Raw genomic sequence first — 20,895 nt, 5'->3', positions numbered from 1 at the left:
ATGCCCATTTCTGCCTATAGATATTGATTTAATAAATAATAGAAAAAAATTACTGATTACAAAGCAGAAATACCCGGAGTCGGACTACGAGATGTTAACGCTCATCTTAAGAATAAATTACGAATTATGAAAAGGAACCCTCAGTATCATACACTGGAACTCAACTCTTAGTAAAACTCCTGCAGATTCAGTTACTAGTAGCTAATTTCAACTGTTTATCTATTATAGTTCATACCAATTTTTATACTTGCTCAAAACAAAGGTGGAGAGTGTGCGTAGATTAATTGACGATAGGCGAATGCATATCTAAAGATCACAACGTTTGGTAGAGGAGTAACATTAAAAAAAACTTTGTTGCACACACCTTATACATGTTTTATTAATGCAGATTTATTAACATCATTAAATAGCAAACATTGCGCTAGTTACTACTTTAAAGCCACTCATAACAACTCATAAAGTTGAGAAAAAAATAATCGCAACAACTTTGTGGTTACCAATGCAGTGAATATCATGATCATCTGTAGTCAAAATTCTTGAAAAGTAAGTTAGCAAAAGAATAAGTAAATATAACGTTTTTTATAGATAAAAAATAATAAAAGAGGGGCAAATTAAAAGATGCCAGGGGAACAGGCAAACTCATAAATTGAAAATAAACTGACAACGCCATGGCTAAACAGACAAATACTAGGTAACACAAAAACAACATAGAAAAATGAACACTGGGCAACAGGAACCCCATCAAAAACTGGAGGTGATCTCAGGTGCTCCGGAAGTGTAAGTAGATCCTGCGCCACATGTGGTACTCGTCATGTTGCACACGTTATTACAAATCTGGTAAATAATCTAATTCGGTAGTAGATGAAAATTTAAATGTAAAGAAGTCCCTTGCACACATTAGAAAAAATGCATAAATCACATCGTGCATTTTTCATTCTATTGTAAAATTCACTGACGAAGGAAAATAGACTATGAAGTTGAATTTCGTCAAACGTAATTTAAACTGTCGTCTTATGGAGAGTGAAAAGGCCAGTAATATAATGATACAAAAATATTCGAATTTCTTCATAAAGATATCGTAACATATCAGCCGCTTGACGCACTGTACGTTTTAGTTTGTTACCTTTGCTCACTCGCCAAACATGCTTCACATTATGGCTCACGGCTAATATTTTTCCATTTTAATGTGTAAAAAACCCGATGATATATTCATATCTTCCTTTAATAACTTAGAATTCACATAATATTTGACTAGTTTTCCTGAAACAGATTACTGAAATTGGCAGTTTCATTGAATTTTATTTTATCTTAATTTACAAAAATTGCACTCGCAATTCTTTCATTATATCTAAACTTTCTAAATGATTTATTTTGTTGTGGTGAATAGATGAAAATAACAGTGAAAGTGACGAACCAGAAAATTAAACCAATCAATATTTACTTGTCAAAGACGCCTATAACAGTATGTTATATTGATGATTATTTTCTTTCCATTAACGATCATCAATAATCCAACTTTTTTTTTATTTCGTTCAGTTTATTAGTGTTGTCAAATCGTACACTATTGCCTAACCGGTTAACCGGTAGTGTTTAAGTTGGTGTTTGAAAGCCTTATATCTTTAGTACCCTACACAAAGCTATAAAATGTGGTATGCATGAGTGTAGAGTGTTTCGATTTAAAATGATTAGGTATGTTAATCGTGTTATCACGTATACATTTAGTACATTCACATTGATATGCATTTCACAATATTTTAGTTAACATTTCGTTTAAAGTATATCAAAGCCTAACACGACGGAGGTTGCACATTGAGAAGTCTACACGCTATTAGATCAAAAATAAAATAATGAAGTAAATCTTAAAATTTAATCGTATTACTGATTTAAAGTTACTGTTAAAATAACATGTACTATACTAATAATGTTTCATTAAGAAATTGTCCCAATCTGAGCGACAAGTTCTGATTAATGTTTTTCGGATTAACAATAGCAATCAATAGACTGGACAATTGATCTGTCAAATAAACTACATCGACGACGAATTTTTAAATAAAACATAACTATTTAACGATGTCGATACAAATTTATATCAAATCTATTAAAATTGAAAAATAAATGTCCGGTTAAGCGGTTAGCGATTTTGGTATTCGGTATTCGGTCGTTCGACCGGTTAACCGGTTAACCGTTGATTACACTAGTTATTATATCAACCTGAATTTGAGATTACAAAAAACACAGATTTAGCTCTGCCTCATTTCTAAACATTCTCATCGAACGTGACAACAGCGATCATCTCAACAACAGAAAATATGACAAACGAGACGATCTCAGTTTTGAAATTCTGACTTAATCAAACCTTTTAATATACCAACTTTATCCTCGTATTGAGCATAAATTTCTCAACTGTAAAGATAATCAAGATCGTGTGGTTGCTACTCGTGCTTTGTAAAATGTAAGAAGTGTCTGAGCAAAGCACTAATGAAATAGGGCTTTGTCAAAGAACGTCTCGTTTTTTTTATGAATAAGTCAATTGGAAAGTACCAAGATATTATACACAAATAAAAATGAATGTAATGAATACCTTCTATTTATGTTACTTCATTTCCCTTCATTTGTCTTTGTTCTATAATGTTTGCTTTTGTCGTAGGTCAGTATAAATGCCCCCCTCCCTATTTGTTGTTTTATCTTTGAGTGTCTCTGGTGTAAGGGCAAAATGTATAGTCCACTTAAAGTAAACGAATTCAATGCGACTGTCAGTAAAGTCAAACTGATGAGTTGATAATTAAATTGCAATCAAGTCATCACTTTAAAGATGGATCTAATTCTGACAATATATAGTAAACATCCGTCTAAATTTTGTGAAAAGAGTATATATGTTTTGTATATGTTCTTATCATTATTTTGAATATATATGAACTGCATTTACGCGTCTGTTCATTTCTTTATATATCCATGCACTTTCGTAATTTACCTCTTTTTACTCTATTTTATGCTAAGATTCTATTAAAACATCAAATGAGACATCATCTATACCATGTCTACACTAAAATGTGACTAAAGTAAAATAAAAGTTCTACAAAAGATCCTTACCATGAACGCTGTGAAAACCTGTAACATTGACCTAAGATTTTGACAAGGTAGCAATTAAGTTTATTAAGCATGTTAAGGGGATATAGATTTGTTTTGCCAATATAAAGCACATTAAGATAATAAAATGAAAGTGTAGAGTCAGCAAATTATATCACCTTGCCATTTTGGTTATCTTATAACCTTACATTATTGTCTTACTTAAGATAAGAACATTTCATTTTGAGCCATACTTAAACGATAAAGGAAAATGAATAAAATTATGCTTCCGATTTACTTGATGATTATATTGCTTTTGCCAACAAGTCCAGTACTCTCGCATGAAGATGCCAAACACACAGAAACACGTCTACAGAGACTGGAGTCTGTTATCAAAGAACTTCAAACTGATATCAGAAGACTGAATGTGGAAATTACCGAATGTAGATCAACTCAAGGTTTGAATGAAATTATGAAGTAGAAACTATACTGATATATGTCGAGTAGTGCGATATTTAAGAAATATGTGATTACTTAATTATTCTACTTGAAATACTGCTGTTGGGAATTTGTTAAATGTAATTAAACGATTATTTGTAGTAACGCACGTTCATTTATTTTGAATAACTGTGGTGTCTAAATGTTCGTGAACAGATATTTTCTTGGTTAAAGATCAGTAAAATTTTCATAAATACTTTCGAAAAATCAAATACAAATAAGGGGTCACGGGCCTTATGCTAGTTTTTGCTATCATTCTTTAAATCTCCAGTTTTAAATGTTTCTAGTGTACATATGTAAAGAATTGTACTTTGTAAAATAGTTTTATACAAAAAAGTGTGTTTGCAACATGTCCTCTTTTATCGATCGATAGGAGGGAAGCACAAAAAAGACACCAAATTCTACTTTAAACCACTGGGTCGATGCCACTGCTGGTGGATATTTGTTTCCCATAGAGTATCACAAGCTTAGTAGTCAGCACTTTTGTGCTGACATGAATTGTCATTGATATGGTTTTATTTATACATAACTTCGTACTTTATTTGGCCATTTTAACTTCTTTGGATTCGAGCGTCACTGATGAGTCTTTTGTAGATAAAACGCGCGTCTGGCGTATATACTAAATTTAGTCCTGGTATCTATGATGAGTTTATTTAAATAGAAATTGAATTTCCATATATGAATATTAATATCAAAATTATTTTTTATACTGTTCAAATGACAAAATCAAATGATACAACATATCAAACGAATGAACAGCAATTGTCATATTCCTGACCTGGTACAGACATTTTCAAATGGAGAACCTGATAGCGCTACCCCTCTCACTTGTATGACAGTCGCATCAAATTCCATTATATTGACAACGATATGATAAGTAAAGTAGGGGTACAGCAGTCATAACTCTTTTAACATCTCTATTAGAACACAATCAAATAAATATTTTACAAAGAAGAACTAAAAGCATCTATCAAAGGACAAGGTACGATAAGGCCTGTTTTTTACCCCCTTATTTTCTCATTTTATAAATTTTGTTTAAAAAGCTTCTTATCACGTTAGAATATTCCCTTAGGTTTGAAGTTTGTTTGGATAAACTTTAAAACCATTAAATTCAGAAAATGGGTGAGGTGAATGGGAGTAAAAGGGGATAAAAAACTCCAAAAGAAGGAAAATTACGATTTTTGCCCATTAACAATAACAGAAAGTCTATCCCCTCACTTCACCCAGTTGCTAAAATTGGTTATTTTGAAGTTCATCCAAACAAATTTCAAACCTAAGGGAATATTTAAACATAACATGTAGCTTTCCAAAACAGAATTTGAAAAATGATAAAATAAGGGGGCAAAGAACAGGCCTTTACCTACTGTGTCCTTTAGCAACCACGTACTATGCTTACTTATATATGTATTTTAAATATCTATCATAACAGTTTACTGCTGAATTTATTTTACGTTTTTATACGCAGGCGCCTTGTTGTTTGTTATATATACACATGGAAAAAAGTATTGCAACACCTTAGATTTTTAAAACTTGAAAATGCAGCCTCTTAGTTTGGATGGAATATGATAAAATATTTGTAAAATAATATTGAAACATAGTTTATGATAACATGGGCATTTAAACGAACACAATAATGTTTGAAAAAATGATTTATCTAACCAAAATTTTAATAACAAAATGAAGTGTTTTTTGTACAAAAAAATGCATTTTACAACTTTTGCTGTAGTCGAACTTTACAATGTCAGACATTTCAAATTTAATCTTAAGATGATTGTTCACATCATGGTTGATCGTTATGCGCCAAAGAATTGGTACTTTGTGTGCAGCCTCCATTCAAACGGATAACCTCCTTTTAACGTCTTCTTATTCCTGTCTTAAATTGACTGATTTGTTGTTAAAGTAGCAGCAACCATTTCTGATGAAGGGCATTGTTTATTTTATGACGTGTTTGAACTGGGGTGTCCTTTCGCGAACTTTACGCCCAATAGTGTCCCATATATGCTTGATATGGTTCAAACGCGGGCTACGATCGTGCCAAGGAAGATAAACCGAATTCCATTTGAACAATGGATCTTCCTCCACGATGCTCATTTCCAACTTTGGCGAGCTCTGCACTACATTTTGGATACGGACAACTGTGTGTCTGTTCGTAAACAAAGGTCCCAAAATGTTCTTATCGCACGATAACCAGTAGCAATGAGTCTATCTCGAACAGTTCTTGATAAAAGGCTCCTGTATGCCAACCACTTTCTTTTTAGGATTGTATTGTATGCAATAGGTTTCCTTATGACAAACCTTCATTATGCTTGATTTTCCCTAGCAGATGGTATAGGGGGTCTTCTTGATCTCGGCAGATCTTTAGCATCGTTTATTGCCTGATTTTTATTATCAAAACGACTTATAGTGGAATGGTGATGACCAACAATACGTGCGGTTGTCACAGCGACATTCCTGCTTTTCTCAGGCTGAAAATTTGCCATCTTGCTGCAGTTAAGAGTTGCGGAGGATCCATTTCAAGGTTTGAATCACATAACTTTATAAACTTGGTTATTTAAAGTGTTGAAAACAATTATAATAAAAACATCTGTTTTGCCGTTTACGGGTACAGTAGCTGCATGTGCAGATAAGAACTTATCTAGTCGATATTCATTGATTAAACTCAGGTGATATTTAAATAATATTTAAATAGTTCTATTTCAACAAATTATAACACAAAAAAATAAAGAGTATTTTTTTTTTTTTTCAATTTAAATTTGGTGTTTTCCATGTGTATATTTATATGTTTGGTTTATTTGTTTATTTTCTTTGTGTTTTTTTGTATTGTTGTTGTTTTCTTAATTTTTTAAATAGTTTATTATTGATGTTTTATAAACTTTTTTTCAAATTGTTTAATCTCTATTGTTTTCTACAATATTGTCAATTTGTTTATTTTTAACCTTAATTTTACATGTAATTTTTACATACATTTTTTACTGGAGCATTTTTAAAAATACTAAATTGCAAAATTGTAAAATATTTTATCTAATTGTGTATGTGAAAGCAAAATTGAAATCTATTTTTATATCAAATGTTCCAGCTCAGAAGAGACAGAATTCTCCTAATGAAGTTGCATTTTCAACGCAACTAACATACCAATTAACCGGGCTAGGCCATCATGCAGCAGTTATATTTAACAAAGTAAGTACATTTATTTTCACAATTGACAATGTTATCAGTTAAACACAATGGAACTTAAAGGCAATATATAAAAAGTTAACACATACATTTGTTTGCTAATTCAATTTAAAAATAGCAAATTATCTAATGTCGAATGTTTTTATCAGTAAAGGTTGGTTCGTGCAATGCATTACCATTTACTAGATATACATTCGTGTAGTTCGTGTTAAAGGTTAGTCCAGAAATACTTGCCCTGCATAAAGAGATTAATGCATAAGTCTTGGCTGCAGTTGAGTAATGACGATATCACGATCATTGACAAAGGGATAATACCATTGCAAAAGCATGTATGTTTAATTAGTCAACAAGAAAAAATATAACCAATGACAGATTCACGACCAATGTATGGATTTTCCATACACTGGGCAGATTGTAGTGTAAAATACTGAACTCCTAGGAAAATTTAAAAAGGAAAGTCTCTTATTAAATGGTATAATTTAATATTCTGAAAGACATAAAAAAAAATTATATAACAACTGTCATATTCCTGACTTGGTACAGGTATTTTCCTATGTAGAAAATGATGGATTGAACATGGGTTTTTACCTCCTACTAATATGTATTCGGCAATTTGGATATTTTGTCTATTCTCTCGGGTTTAAAATTTTGTCTTTCTTGTTAAATTGCACACGAGAAACAAATTTTTATAAATCATCTGTCATTATAAGTAGAGTTCTAAGCAGTGCATCTTAGAGAAACTTACTGTCATCGATTTACTTTGACGTCAGTTTACACGTGTTGTTTTTTCTTCATTAAATTAGGAGGATTATGTAAGTGCTGAAATACATTTTTACAATGAATTACAACCTTCTGTGTAAGGAAATCTTTCTGCCCACATATTGTAGATATTACAACTCATTGTGTTGATTTTCATTACACACATTTCATTAAGAAATAAATATTGTTTTTGTTCGGTGATGTGAGATTTGAAACCTTTGGTTTACTCTGCTGTATTAAGATATTTTTAACTTTTTTATTATATCACATCAACACTCGCAGAAAAAAAGTTGGAAAAGGTAATTAAAAAACGGAAAGTCCCTTTACATATGGCAAAATCCATTGTTCTGATACACATCAAACGGATGGACAACTGTCATATATCTGACGTGGTACAGGCCTCTCTTATGCAGAAAATAGTGGATTAAACCTGGTTTTATAGGAAGCTAAACATCAAATGTATTACAGCCGTATAAAATTCCGTTGTATTCACAATATGTCGTACAGGAAATTTTATGCACTTATCATGGCTGAGTATGACAAACGTTATATATCTAAAATATTGAAATGTATCTGGTAATAGTAATATCAATCTGAACGAACCAACAAAAGGATGTAGTGAGTACATTTGTGCGGGTAAAACATCTGTGCCGCAAGTAAACTTTTTTTATATAGACTTTTAGATAGATATATAGAAAATGCTTACATATCTTTCAGTCACCTAGTTGATACCACCTAAATCTAAAAAAAGGACTTTGAAAAATGCTTGAATTTGTGACTGTTCTAAATATTCTCAAATACAATTATTACATTTAATGTTCATTTTTAACACATTTTCTACAGGTTATTCTGGATACAACTGCCTCATATAATAGCGGCGATGGTGTATTTGTTGTTCCAATGGCTGGTATTTATGTATTCACTTGGACAGTATCAGTAGGAGGTGGAAACTGGGAATCGACACAATTGATTGTTAATGGCAATCCCTATGCATATTCTAAAGTGGACACAGCTAACGGTAGTGACTATGGTAGTGGTACTCAAACTGTTGTCTTAAAGGTAATCATACCATTATTATGTAGCAATTTTACCTGACCATATCGGCAAATAGGTATTTAGTCGGATTTTAACACGTACTCGTGATTAGTTTAACACCGGTTTTCGATAAAAATATACGAAGAAATGTCAAAATGTTCAGGACTTAATTAAATCCGTATTTCGGTAAGATTGTGCAAGCATACGATTTTTATTGCGTCTTACACTTTGAGAAGCGAATAATCTGTAACTACTTTATTCAAATGTTCTGTAAAAACGTTGAGCTATGAAAGTCAAGTGGCTCGAGAATTTTTCTAAGGAAGTTTTAAAAAAGTGCAAAGAAATATTTTTACAGTGGGTTAGCTTTCAATAGGCTTCACTATCTATAGATTAACAACTTTTGGTTATATTTATAATTCACAATCATCATTGAAGGTGGAGCACGATTGTACAGTTAATTAATTAATAGTATATGGATGTGCCATTTGTATGAAAGAGTGACATTCCGTGGTATTATGTGTCAATTTGAAAAAGTTATACGAGTATTGTCTCCCCTAAACAGGTTCATTTTTTTTTAATAATTATGTTTATGTTTCTGATATAATTTTGAATAATTACAAAATGAATCAATGCAATATACTTCAGTTTTTGTTATTGATGTATCAAAACAATTGATGTACAAATATAATTTCATAAATTTGAAACGTTTAAATTTTTACATACCAATATAAACAACTGTTTATCATTTTTGAAATAGACTATGAATGAAAATTACATTAATTATCTTCCTTTCATGAAAGATTGATTGGGAAATGAGCCAGAGTTATCTATGTGTGATCACAGAGAGGGACTGGCAAGCAAATTGTAATTGTAGCTAATTCCTTGTTTAAACAATTTTCCACTATAAATGAATGTTACTATTTACAAATATAAGGACTTTATTAGCTAAATCTACAAATTTTATTAGAAATTATGAATTTTTATTGCAATAGATTAATATGCTACATTATAAGTTGAATTTATTTCATATAACTTTCATACACTATTTGTTTATTTCTTATATATATTTATGTCCATGTGTATGCCTTGTGATTTGAACAGCTTCTTAAGATGTGCTTAGCATATTTTATGTAAAGTTTCTCTCTATCTACTGTAGTTTCTGCAATAAATCATAACATTTGTATAAAATAAGGATCTAGCAGGAGCATTAACTGCTGTAATGGGTAAATTGACGATATCGGTTATGATGACTTATTTATTGATCTTAAATATTGTTCTAGTAATATTCACAGTTGTCTGTAATGTTATTCATTATAATAACATAACATTTTAACATTTGTTGAAAACAAGTTCATTTAATTAACATTTAGTCAAATTTGGTTGTGTTATTTCCAAACAAAAATTTCAGACAGTACTTGATCAATTAATCATTGTCAGTTTACTGCTTTAGTTTTTGAGACATACTAGTTATCGTTGTGTTGAAAACCCATGAGTGGCCTTCGGCTGTTTTTCTGCTCTGTGGTTGGATTTTTGTCTCTTTGACACATTCCTCATTTCTATCCTCACTATTGTATAAGTAAGTAAACAAATACATTTTACACCACGTGTATTTTTATAAACAGCGACCATGTTTGTTGATAGATAAAATCTACGGATGCATATTTAGAACTAAATTTCATAAGAAACATTCAGGTGACGATTGATGATATTTTAGTAGTTTCAGAATAAAATGTATTTGACAATGTTAACAACGACGGCTCACAAGACTCATCTTGCCGTTTGGGTCACGTGAACTAAAACTGTATTTGTAGTGTTGTTGTTTATAATATTTCCCAAATATAATTAATTTTAAACTTGATATTAAGATATTTTCAAATAGTTATTTAAATTATCCGACTGGGTAGTGCTTCTGAATATGACATTATTAACCCATAAACATCTCAGGGGTTGATTTGAATGAATAAGAAAAAAATACTCTCTTTTTCCAAGACTTATATCATCGCAAAATAAGTATTGACGTCAGAAAACTGTTTTCGTTTTCGTGATTTTATGAAGTGATTACAAAAACACTAAACGATATAAGAAACAAATGACATTGTCATCATTAATTTGGAAGACTAAAGCACATAAAACATGAATTCAGGATATTGAAAGAAATAGGATATGGTGTATTAATTCATGACCACCAAAAAACCTTGCACACACACGATGCGACCAAATGCAAAGAATCAGCTCTTTGATTGCGATTTTCCCCTTCAAAGTAAAATATACTTCTTCAACACGACCCCGTAAAATAGATACTTATTTCATCGAATATCTTGGCTTTTTTTTTTTACATGTTTCATGCAGCTCTTTAGTGATAAACATCATATATTTTCATATTTTATATCTTTCTCAATAAGTTGGCCTAATTTTCATAATCAATGCGTGGTTTGTTAGATATCACCTTTTCATCAGTCATAATTCTATTATGGCATATGATTCAACTGCTATCCTCTGAATTTCATATTGTGTCGACAAGAAATGGCGAACATATGATGATGATGTTACAAAGACGAATCACAACATGTCACAGATTATTGATTAAAGATTCCGCCACAATATATACATGTAGTGCTATATGATATTTCTCCACTTTTGATATATACTGTCCCTTTTAGTGTCTTTTGTATCTCTTTTATATAAAGAATGCCAAATATCTCCACATTGAATTAAAGCGCTTTCCAAAAACGTCCATCCATTGTGTTATGGCATGCCTGAATATGAAGGATAGATTCTGAGGCAAGATAAAAGTTTTCGCCTAACATAAAGAATATCAGAACGATTAATTATTCCCGTATTTTTTAATTTTATAAACATGTAAAAACTGCAAGTTTACTAAAACGTGTTGAAAATTAAGTTAAAAAATGAGCAACGAAAATTTTTCATATTTATATTTTATGTAATTGCTTTTTACCTATTATAAATTATTTTCGTTTATTCTAAGTTTAAAGTTGATCATGCTAACATTTATATATCTTTATTTTCAAGCAATTCTTATATTAATTTCACTCTCTCTTTGATTACAGGTAAACCAAGGGGACCACGTATTGATAAGAACGGGTACCATAGGAGACGGAGTCATAGACGGCAACACGTATGATACATTTTCTGGCTGGATTTTGTTTCCATTGGAATAAATTACAATTTGACAGTTATGATAGGGACTTTTTAAATCATCTGTATCACCCGCGCACTTTGTGTTTCCATCATTGCAAGCATTAATATGTTGTGATAAACGTTTTAGTTCTAACTACAGTTCCGTCAGTTTACTGTTTGAATATTGTCTACACATGTCAGTATATTCAACAAAACTGTGTCAGGTTTTCCATGTTATACGCATGACCTATTAAATATATATTATATATAGATATAAGAAAATTTGGCATGAGTGCCAATGAAACAACTCTCCATCCAAGTCACGATTTGTAAAAGATAAAACAAATTTTTAGGTCAAAGTGAAGTCTTCAACACGGAGCCTTGGCTCTCAACTAACAGCAAGGTATAAAGGGCCTTAAAATGACTTTTGTAAAACGAGAAAACAAACGGTATAATCTATAAAAAAAACGAGAAACACTTCCATATCAACAAACAACAATTACTGAAAATCAGGTTCCTATGTATGCATATCATTAAAAAGAATAGCTGGTTATTTATTTTTTTTCTTATTCACGTTAGATCTCACTGGTAGTGTGGTTTATATCTATATTTGTAAACTAGCAGTGCATCAAGTCCACCAATAGGTCTTCAATGTAGAGAGAAACTCGCGAATCCGGAGGTGTCCCTCAGATGGCCCCTAAACAAATATGAATACTAGTTCGATGATAATGGACGTCATACGAAACTCAAAATTAAACACAAGAAACTTAAATTAAAAATCATACAAGACTAACAAAGGTTAGAGGCTACTGACTTGTTACAGGCGCAAAATTGCGGCGGGGTTAAACATGTTTTTTGATATCACAACACCCCCCCCCCTATACCTCTAGCCAATGAAGAAAAACAAATGCACAGAAAAACGCAGTTTAAGAGAAGTCTGAGTCCGATGTCAGAAAATGAAACAAAAGAAAATCAATGAAATGACAATACATAAAGAACAACAGACTACTAGCAGTAACTCACATGCCAGCGCCACCCCTCGATTAAAATTATAATCATTATATGAATATCAGGCACAATCCCTCTTGTTGGGGGTTTAGTATTAGAACATCATGAAATACATGAGAAGAACATAACCCGTTTCATGCCAACAACTGATTTTAGAATAAATGTGTTTATTAACGATGCAAAGACCCTATAAGTGAATCAGTATTTAAGTCAAAAAATCTTTTAACGACCTGACAACAGTATCGTAAATATATCCCTTCTTAATAAGTCTGTTTACATTTTTTGTTAGCTTTAGAGGCGAATATTGACATGTTTGTGCTTTGTTAAGAATATTACCATAAAAGATTGGATGTGAAACACCTGAACGTAAATGTTTTGACTAGTTTGTTATATCGAAAACCCTGGTGTAATAATTGTTCAGTAATACATGAATTTCTCTCGCTAAAATCTAATACATTGTTATATACACGAGCGAAAAATTGAGATATATAAACACGATAAGATAGTGACAAAGGAATGTCACCATCTAAAAAAGGATAATTTATAACGATAGAAAATGAAAAATCATCTCTTTAATCATAATTTTTTGTATTAAGCTTCCTGTTAATGATATAGATATCAAGATCAAGGAAAGTGCGGTGGTCATTGTTAGTATTGGCTTTATTTACAGTTAATTCAACAAGATATATTTCTTTAGTATGCATACTGAAGTCGTCTTTATTGAGAGCAAATAAATCATCCCAATATCTAAAAGTATTGTTAAATTTTTATATCAAATGTTGTTTTGATGGATCTTTGCCGATTTTAGTCATAAAACATAGTTGACCTATAATACAAATTTCCACACATGTTGCTCACTGGTAGAGAGTTGTCACATTGGAAGCCATACAACATTTTCTTATTTTAATATAAAAATTATTATTTTATAATCTAATGAAACTGACTAAAACTGTACAACCTATGTTATGTGAAATGATTTGAATTCGTTTTAAAACTATCCAGCCGTCAATATATCTATAATGCTTTAAATGAAGAATTAAAAACAACTTCTCGTAAAGTCGAATCAACAAATCACAACAACAGAAAGAGAATATGCTAAAGAAGTTTGTGAAAAATGTATTGGTCTTTTTTATTATTTTTTTTAATTTAGAAAAAAGTCATTATTTATCATCTGAGGATGTCGGTGCATTTTAGGGGGGTCATAACCAAAAATATAATACAGCTGATAGGTTGCCATCAGAATTTTTATTTTACTTGGGGGGAGGGGGGCACGATTAAAGTTTTTATGTCTGTCAAGTATATAAATTGTTGACGATATTGAAGTTATCGTGCAATCTCTTAAATAATTTCTGTCATTTTAAAATCTTTGATATTGTATAGCACCAGCAGATGACCCATCTCTCATTGGTAGTGTATCTAATCACTCATTTGTTATGGTTCATTATCCACAGGATGTGAAAATTTACAAATGGACTTATCTTAAAAACTGTATAAACCATGAAAAGTTTCTGAACATGTTTATTTCATTTTTCTAAAGTGTTAAAATCATGTTGATGATCTTTCTTAGGATAGATGTAGGAGTGTTAAAGGTGTGTATATTCTAAAAATCATTTGTAAATAGATATTATCAATTTATCAAATTATTTTAAAGTTATTGATAAAAAAAAATGTTTCAAGTAAGGGTCTATAATTGTGTTGGGTAGCATGGCATTTACACACAAAAAACAGTACACTCAAGAATTTTGTAAAATATTTCCATATTGAAATGAAATTGAATGTTCTTATAATTATAAACCTATATATACATGATATAGATATAAATATAAGCTCCAAATAATGCATGTTCATATTTAAAGCAGGGAGGACCAGAACCATGAGTTGCACTTCCTAGAACTATATGATTAGAAAATTAAAATCCACAAAACATTTATAAAACTTTAAAATTTTGATAAAGGCATTACATGCATTGATACATTTTCTTTCATTCTGTACACGAACATTCGAGTTAAATTGCGATCTATATTTTTTTCATTTAAATGCTTATTTTTTTTTTCTTCTTGCATGTGTCAGAAATTCGTGTTTCAGAAAAGAAAAAAAAACACAAAAAATCAATGTGGTATTTCAGGTATTCAGGCTGGTTTTCTCAAAGTATAATTAAACTGAAAAATATTAACCAAAATTAGTTCTATCAGCTTCAAAACAAAGAACATGGAATGTTAGTATGAACATCAAAGAAATATAATAAAACTACATTATAGTTTTTGAGCTTTATCCAATAAAAATATTTCAAAATATGTAGAGAATATCAGTTATCAATGACTGGTACCATTCAGACAAACTAAATTATTTTTATCAAATTATTATGTTTACACTACTAATATGAAATGATAGAACTTATAATAATGTAGAATGAACTATAAAAAATCAGTGAGAAATCAAAAGAAAATGACTGCAATCAGGGAAAATCTCTTTCTGCCATGCATACTCGGTAACAGATAGTGTCAATGTCCACATTCTTCTCACAATTATTTACCCACTATTAATTAATAGATATTTTTTTTGTGTGTAGGTTAGGGTTGGGGGGGAGTCATTATGTGGTTCATAAAAAATGGGGGGGCGGGAGTTCCCAACAAAACTTTTGATGTGAAAATTTGAACTGACCCCCTCGGGTGATAAATGATGACCATTCCCTTAGATTAGCTGCATATTATGCTTTGCATTTCTTAATTTATACATGTGAGCCTGTCACCTGTCCCATTCGTACTTTTATAATGGCAAATGCATTTTTAAACACGAAATGATGCATCGACTCTACCATAAAGGTTACTAGAAAGCATCATAGGGCAAGCACCAATGTAAAACAAAAACTTCAATACAAAAAAATCAGAATTCTACAAAAAAAAACTTTCAAATGGAGAAAAAAAGGCGAAAACCTGTGAATGTAAATGCTACAATTTAAAGCTTTCGGGGAGTAAGTGTTGATGTCATGTGAATTTGAGTTGTTAATGTTGAAATTTTTATTATATAAAATTTTGAATTTCCAAAACTTTCATTTTGAACATATTTGAAAAGCCTGAATAGTGCAGAGTATTGTATAACAAGCTAGACATGTTTCACCTAATATTGATAGCTGCCTGATCTGGAAAACATATGAAAAAATAAGTTTCTTCTGAAGAAATAGCTTATTAATGAAATTAAGTATCGGATTTAACTGTCTAAACAATTATTTGTATTTTTTGTGGTGTTTTATTACTATTCTAATCTCTTTTTGTTAATGCATTTTTGTGAATTTTGTTTGTTTTTGCAATTTATCTATACTATTAAACGAGAAGACCTCATTTTGGGTGTCGCTTCTCTTCTTTCCACAATAAATTAATCATCATGCCTCTGTGTCCTATGGGTACAGTGCATAATCGCATTTGTCATCCATTCATATGATTATTCAGATTGAGTTATTTTGGATGGAAAACGAGAAAAAAGACGTCCGGATATGTTTCCGTCATTGGGCGAAATTGTAAGTCAGATTAGACTTCCGGTTTGCGTTTTTCTGTATACTTTGAACATACATTAATACTACGAATACAGTGTATTTTCTGTCTTATATCCGTCATTGGACGAAATTTAAGTCAGATAAGACCTCCGATTTGCGTTTTTCTTTTTACTTTGAAACAAATACATATACTAGGAATAAAGTGTATTTTCTGTCTGATATCATTTTCAAGTTTACTATCCACGGCGGTCACAGAGTTAATTGAACAGAGTGGGTCTGTATAATATATCAATGACCGCTGTGGATCAATTATTAAACTGAGAATTGACTGTAAAAAGAAAATACACTTTCGGGACGTCTGGAACGGGTGTTTCAGGATTGACCATTTTGGGATCCGGGATTTCTTTTTTCGAATTTCGGGATGTCGAGGTATTTAGTTTGTAAAATAAATTCAGAACCTCGGGATTCCCAGGATATTGGTATCAGGGCCCCTCCGCAGTGGCGGATCCAGAAATTTTCATACGCAGGGGCCCGTTGACTGCATAAGAGGGGCCCGCTCCGGTCATGCTTCAGTGATTCCCTATATAAGCAATCAATTTTTTTCCAGAAAAGGGGAGGGGTTCCTAAACCCGCCTCTGCCCCGACCCCCTTTTAATGAATGTTCATAATATACAGATAAGCGCTAAAATTATTCATGTGTCATTAAAATTAATAGTGAACAATAAAAAAAAAAGGATTTTATTTGTGGAAAAAGGAAGAGCCGGGCTAGAAAAACAATTATCCTGTCCCAAATTACCTATGACTTTTGATACCTTTTCTGAAATTCTCAAGTCACTAAATGTTTAACAAAAATAAGAAGATGTGGTATGAATGCCAATGAGACAGTTCTCCACAGGAGACCAAAATGACACCGAAATTAACATTTAAAGGTTACATTACGGCCTTCAACAATAAGCAAAAGCCGATACTGCATAGTCTGATATAAAAGGCCCCGAAATGACAATGTAAAACAATTCAAATGAGAAAACTAACAGCCTTATTTATGTACAAAAAATGAACGAAAAACAAATATCACTGAACCACTGAATTACAGGAATGTTCATAATCGACGTGTACACTAAATGTATGTTCATATTGATATTAATAGAAAACAAAAAATGGGAATTTTGGAAATAAAAGAGGAGGGTTAAAAAAACCATTTTCCTGTCCCCAAGTACCTATGAATTTTGATACTTTTCCTGAAATTCTCAAGTCATTAAATCTTTTACCAAATAACTACAACACTTTACATCCTTTCAAATACGCTCTGAATGCCCGCGATTTCGCGGGTGTGTTCTAGTTAAAATTTACCACAGAACATGTGTCACTTCAGAAGAGACAGTACTCCCCAACTGAAGTTGCATTTTCAACTCAACTAACAAAGCATTTAACTGGACTAGGCCATCACGCAGCTGTAATATTTGACAAAATAAGTCAGTATTTACCAAATGCATGTTTTTTTTATCCTTATCAGTTCAAAACTATTAACGTCAATGTGTAAACCAATTGAATTTTTTTTAATGACATCCATCGATAAAAAGCTGTTGATTTTCTTTTGTGTAAAGAAGTAATAAACCCCCTTGTTAAAGGTCAGAGAATTTTCATGCATCAAATCAGAAAGGATATTTTATTTACTATGAAAATAACAAGATTTGTTTTGGTGGGATTTTTTCGATCTTACATCGTGAAGGTAGCGGAAGGTTTGGCATGCCACAAATCCAGGTTCAATCCACCAGTTTTTTTCTTAAAATGTCCTGTACCATTTCAGGAAAATAGCCATTGTTATTTAATGTTCGTTTCTGTTATGTCGTAGTTGTTCTTATATTTCATGTGTTTCACTTAGCTTTAGTTTGTAACCCAGACTTGTTTTTTTCTCTCATTTTTTCGATTAATGGATTTCAAACAGCGGTATATTACAATGGCCTTTACATAGCAATTTAACCTGACCATATCGGTGAATAGCTATTTAGTCGGATCTTAACACGTACTTGTGATGTGTTTAAGGTGGTACCCAACACTTTCACTACAATTAATTTGGCTCGTTTAATTTTCACAAAATTTTGATGAAGTATTTACTTTGATCCTTTGACAAAAATATAAAAGTTTCAAAAAATTTGAACCAACCGTTTTATCAGAAAAATTTCACTGGTTACATAGCAGTTTGACAGAGAGTGATTTTGATCATTGAGAAGCTTTATATTCCCTTAACAACGCAACGTAATTAAAACGTTTAGCTGATTTTTCAGAGTTATCTCCCTGTAGTGTTAGGTACCACCTTAAAACCGGTTTTCGATAAAAAAAAAAAATATACGAAGAAATGTCAAAATGTTCAGGACTTAATTAAATCCGTATTTCGGTAAGATTGTGCAAACATGCGATTTTTATTGCGTCTTTCACTTTGAGAAGCGAATAATCTGTAACTACTTTATTCAAATGTTCTGTAAAAACGTTAATTTTGAGCTATGAAAGTCAAGTGGCTCGAGAATTTTTCTAAGGAAGTTTTAAAAAAGTGCAAAGAAATATTTTTACAGTGGGTTAGCTTTCATAAGTCTTCACTATCTATAGATTAACAACTTTTGGTTATATTTATAATTCAGAATCATCATTGAAGGTGGAGCACGATTTCACTGTTAATTAATTATATGGATGTACCATTTGTATGAAAGAGTGACATTCCGTGGTATTATGTGCCAATTCGAAAAAGTTATACGAGTATTGTCTCCCCTTAACAGGTTAATTTTTTTAATAATGTTAATAATGATGTATCAAAACAATTGATGTACGAATATAATTTCATAAATTTGAAACGTTTAAATTTTTACATACCAATATAAACAACTGTTTATCATTTTTGAAATAGACTATGAATGAAAATTACATTAATTATCTTCCCTTCATGAAAGATTGATTGGGAAATGAGCCAGAGTTATCTATGTGTGATCACAGAGAGGGACTGGCAAGCAAATTGTAATTGTAGCTAATTCCTTGTTTAAACAATTTTTCACTATAAATGAATGTTACTATATACAAATATAAGGACTTTGTTAGCTAAATCTAAAAATTTTATTAGAAATTATGAATTTTTATTGCAATAGATTAATATGCTATTTTATATATCAATTTATATCTGTCATACGAACCAATAGTTATATATATACATTAATGTATTACCAACACAGACATCATCACAAACGGTCGATTAAAATTGCGTATGAGACCAAAGAGCAAAGAAAAAAGACCGTGTAAGGGCTGTATAGCCAGTCAAGGTCGTTAAAAACTTCCACTACAAGAAGGATTGAGCTGGCATCTCAACAAAAATGTGCTCTTCGTAATTATTCAGCAAAGAAATGTAACTCGAAGTACACTTCATAAAAGACATGCACTCATATCGAATGATTATGGGACCTTAGTTTGTATAATTATAAATAAAAACTATATTTATAAAAATTTACTTAAAATTATATCATTGCATGGAAAAGTACGGCTGATTACTGATATTTATTGGTGTTTTTAAATATAGTCTTTCATAAAAAAATTTTAACTAAGCGATAACATGATTACCCAGACTTATTCGAAGACCCCTCTCCTCTCACAAATAACCATCCGCACGTAAAGGTTATTTTGGATACCAACTCCTCGTATAATGTTGGCATAGTGTATTTACTGTTCCCATGACTGGTATTTATGTGTTTACTTGGACAGCATCAGTGGGAAATGGAAACTGGGAAAATACAGAATTGATTGTTAATGGCACTCCTTATGCCTACACATTATTGGACGCAGGGGCCAGTGGTGACTACGGTAGTGATACACAAACTGTTGTTCATAAGGTATAGATAGATCGCTGTTTGTTATAACATACTATTATCTTTTATTGACATTTAACAACTTATTGCATGACATTGTTCACGAGATCATAAGAGATGTCCTTATTGGTGTCATATATGATACGGAGTACCGTAGTTAAGGCACTCTTTAGTTTATGAGAAAAATAAAACATGATTTAATTTTAATTAGTTGCTTATTTCATGCGAACACAAATAAAATGTTTTAGTTCCTGAACTGCAGAAAAACATTTATCAAATAGTCGCAAAAGCGAATGATTATCTCTATTTTGTCCTGAAAAACACCATATCAAAATAAAACAGCATTGAAATACTTTTAAACAAGGATGTTGTTCTAGTTTATTATCTTATTATGTCTATAAATGCTTTGTTATTTGAAAAAAGCAGAAAACAAATCTTTAAAAAGATTGAAAAGTTATTGAATTATAAATTTACGACATTTTTTTCCAAATGCAGGTAAACCACAGTGACCATGTATTGATAAGAACGGGAAACACTGGAGATGGACAACTGGATGGCAACACATATCATACGTTTTCGGGCTGGATCTTGTTTCCTTTGGAATAAATCTAGTTGACGCTGACGAATTGATCACTGCATCCATTCAATAGGGTTTTTTTGCTATAGAAGAGGAATGGTTCCAGATATTGAGCTCGTTAGAAACTGTTATATTCAATGCGTTTCCCTCAGTTTTAGTTTGTTACCCCGATTTATTTTTTGTCCATGGATTTATGAGTTTTGAACAGCGGTATACTACTGTTGCCTTTATAAATAACAGAATTAAAAAATAATAGATATGAATATCAGACAAGAGCAGTTTTTATTGTTATAAATAGTTATTCA

At 31.3% G+C, this 20,895-nt stretch overlaps 1 protein-coding gene and 1 pseudogene across 1 annotated transcript; both read left to right on the top strand.

Annotated features, from left to right (window-relative positions):
* Window positions 1–3,324: 3,324 nt before the first annotated feature.
* LOC134681641 (complement C1q-like protein 4) lies at window positions 3,325–11,733 on the top strand. The gene is made up of 4 exons (XM_063541295.1): window positions 3,325–3,524; window positions 6,641–6,741; window positions 8,341–8,556; window positions 11,601–11,733. Exons 1-4 carry the CDS (start codon window positions 3,338–3,340, stop codon window positions 11,709–11,711), a joined length of 615 nt encoding a protein of 204 aa, XP_063397365.1. The 5' UTR covers window positions 3,325–3,337; the 3' UTR covers window positions 11,712–11,733.
* Window positions 11,734–14,225: 2,492 nt separating this feature from the next.
* Window positions 14,226–20,619, top strand: LOC134727317 (complement C1q-like protein 4; annotated as a pseudogene).
* The last annotated feature ends 276 nt before the right edge of the window (window positions 20,620–20,895 follow it).

The sequence above is a fragment of the Mytilus trossulus genome, chromosome 8 (assembly GCF_036588685.1).
Source record: "Mytilus trossulus isolate FHL-02 chromosome 8, PNRI_Mtr1.1.1.hap1, whole genome shotgun sequence".
NCBI lineage: Eukaryota > Metazoa > Mollusca > Bivalvia > Mytilida > Mytilidae > Mytilus > Mytilus trossulus.
Note: the sequence above shows the minus strand (reverse complement) of the source record. Positions and strands in the feature narration are given on the sequence as shown.

What these genes read in the sequence shown, in the direction of transcription:
- LOC134681641 (XM_063541295.1), top strand. Translation starts at nt 3,338, where the DNA reads ATGAATAAAATTATGCTTCCGATTTACTTGATGATTATATTGCTTTTG. An exon ending in CGAATGTAGATCAACTCAAG is followed by an intron (nt 3,525 to 6,640) that starts GTTTGAATGAAA and finishes CAAATGTTCCAG; the next exon opens with CTCAGAAGAGACAGAATTCT. An exon ending in CTCAAACTGTTGTCTTAAAG is followed by an intron (nt 8,557 to 11,600) that starts GTAATCATACCA and finishes CTTTGATTACAG; the next exon opens with GTAAACCAAGGGGACCACGT.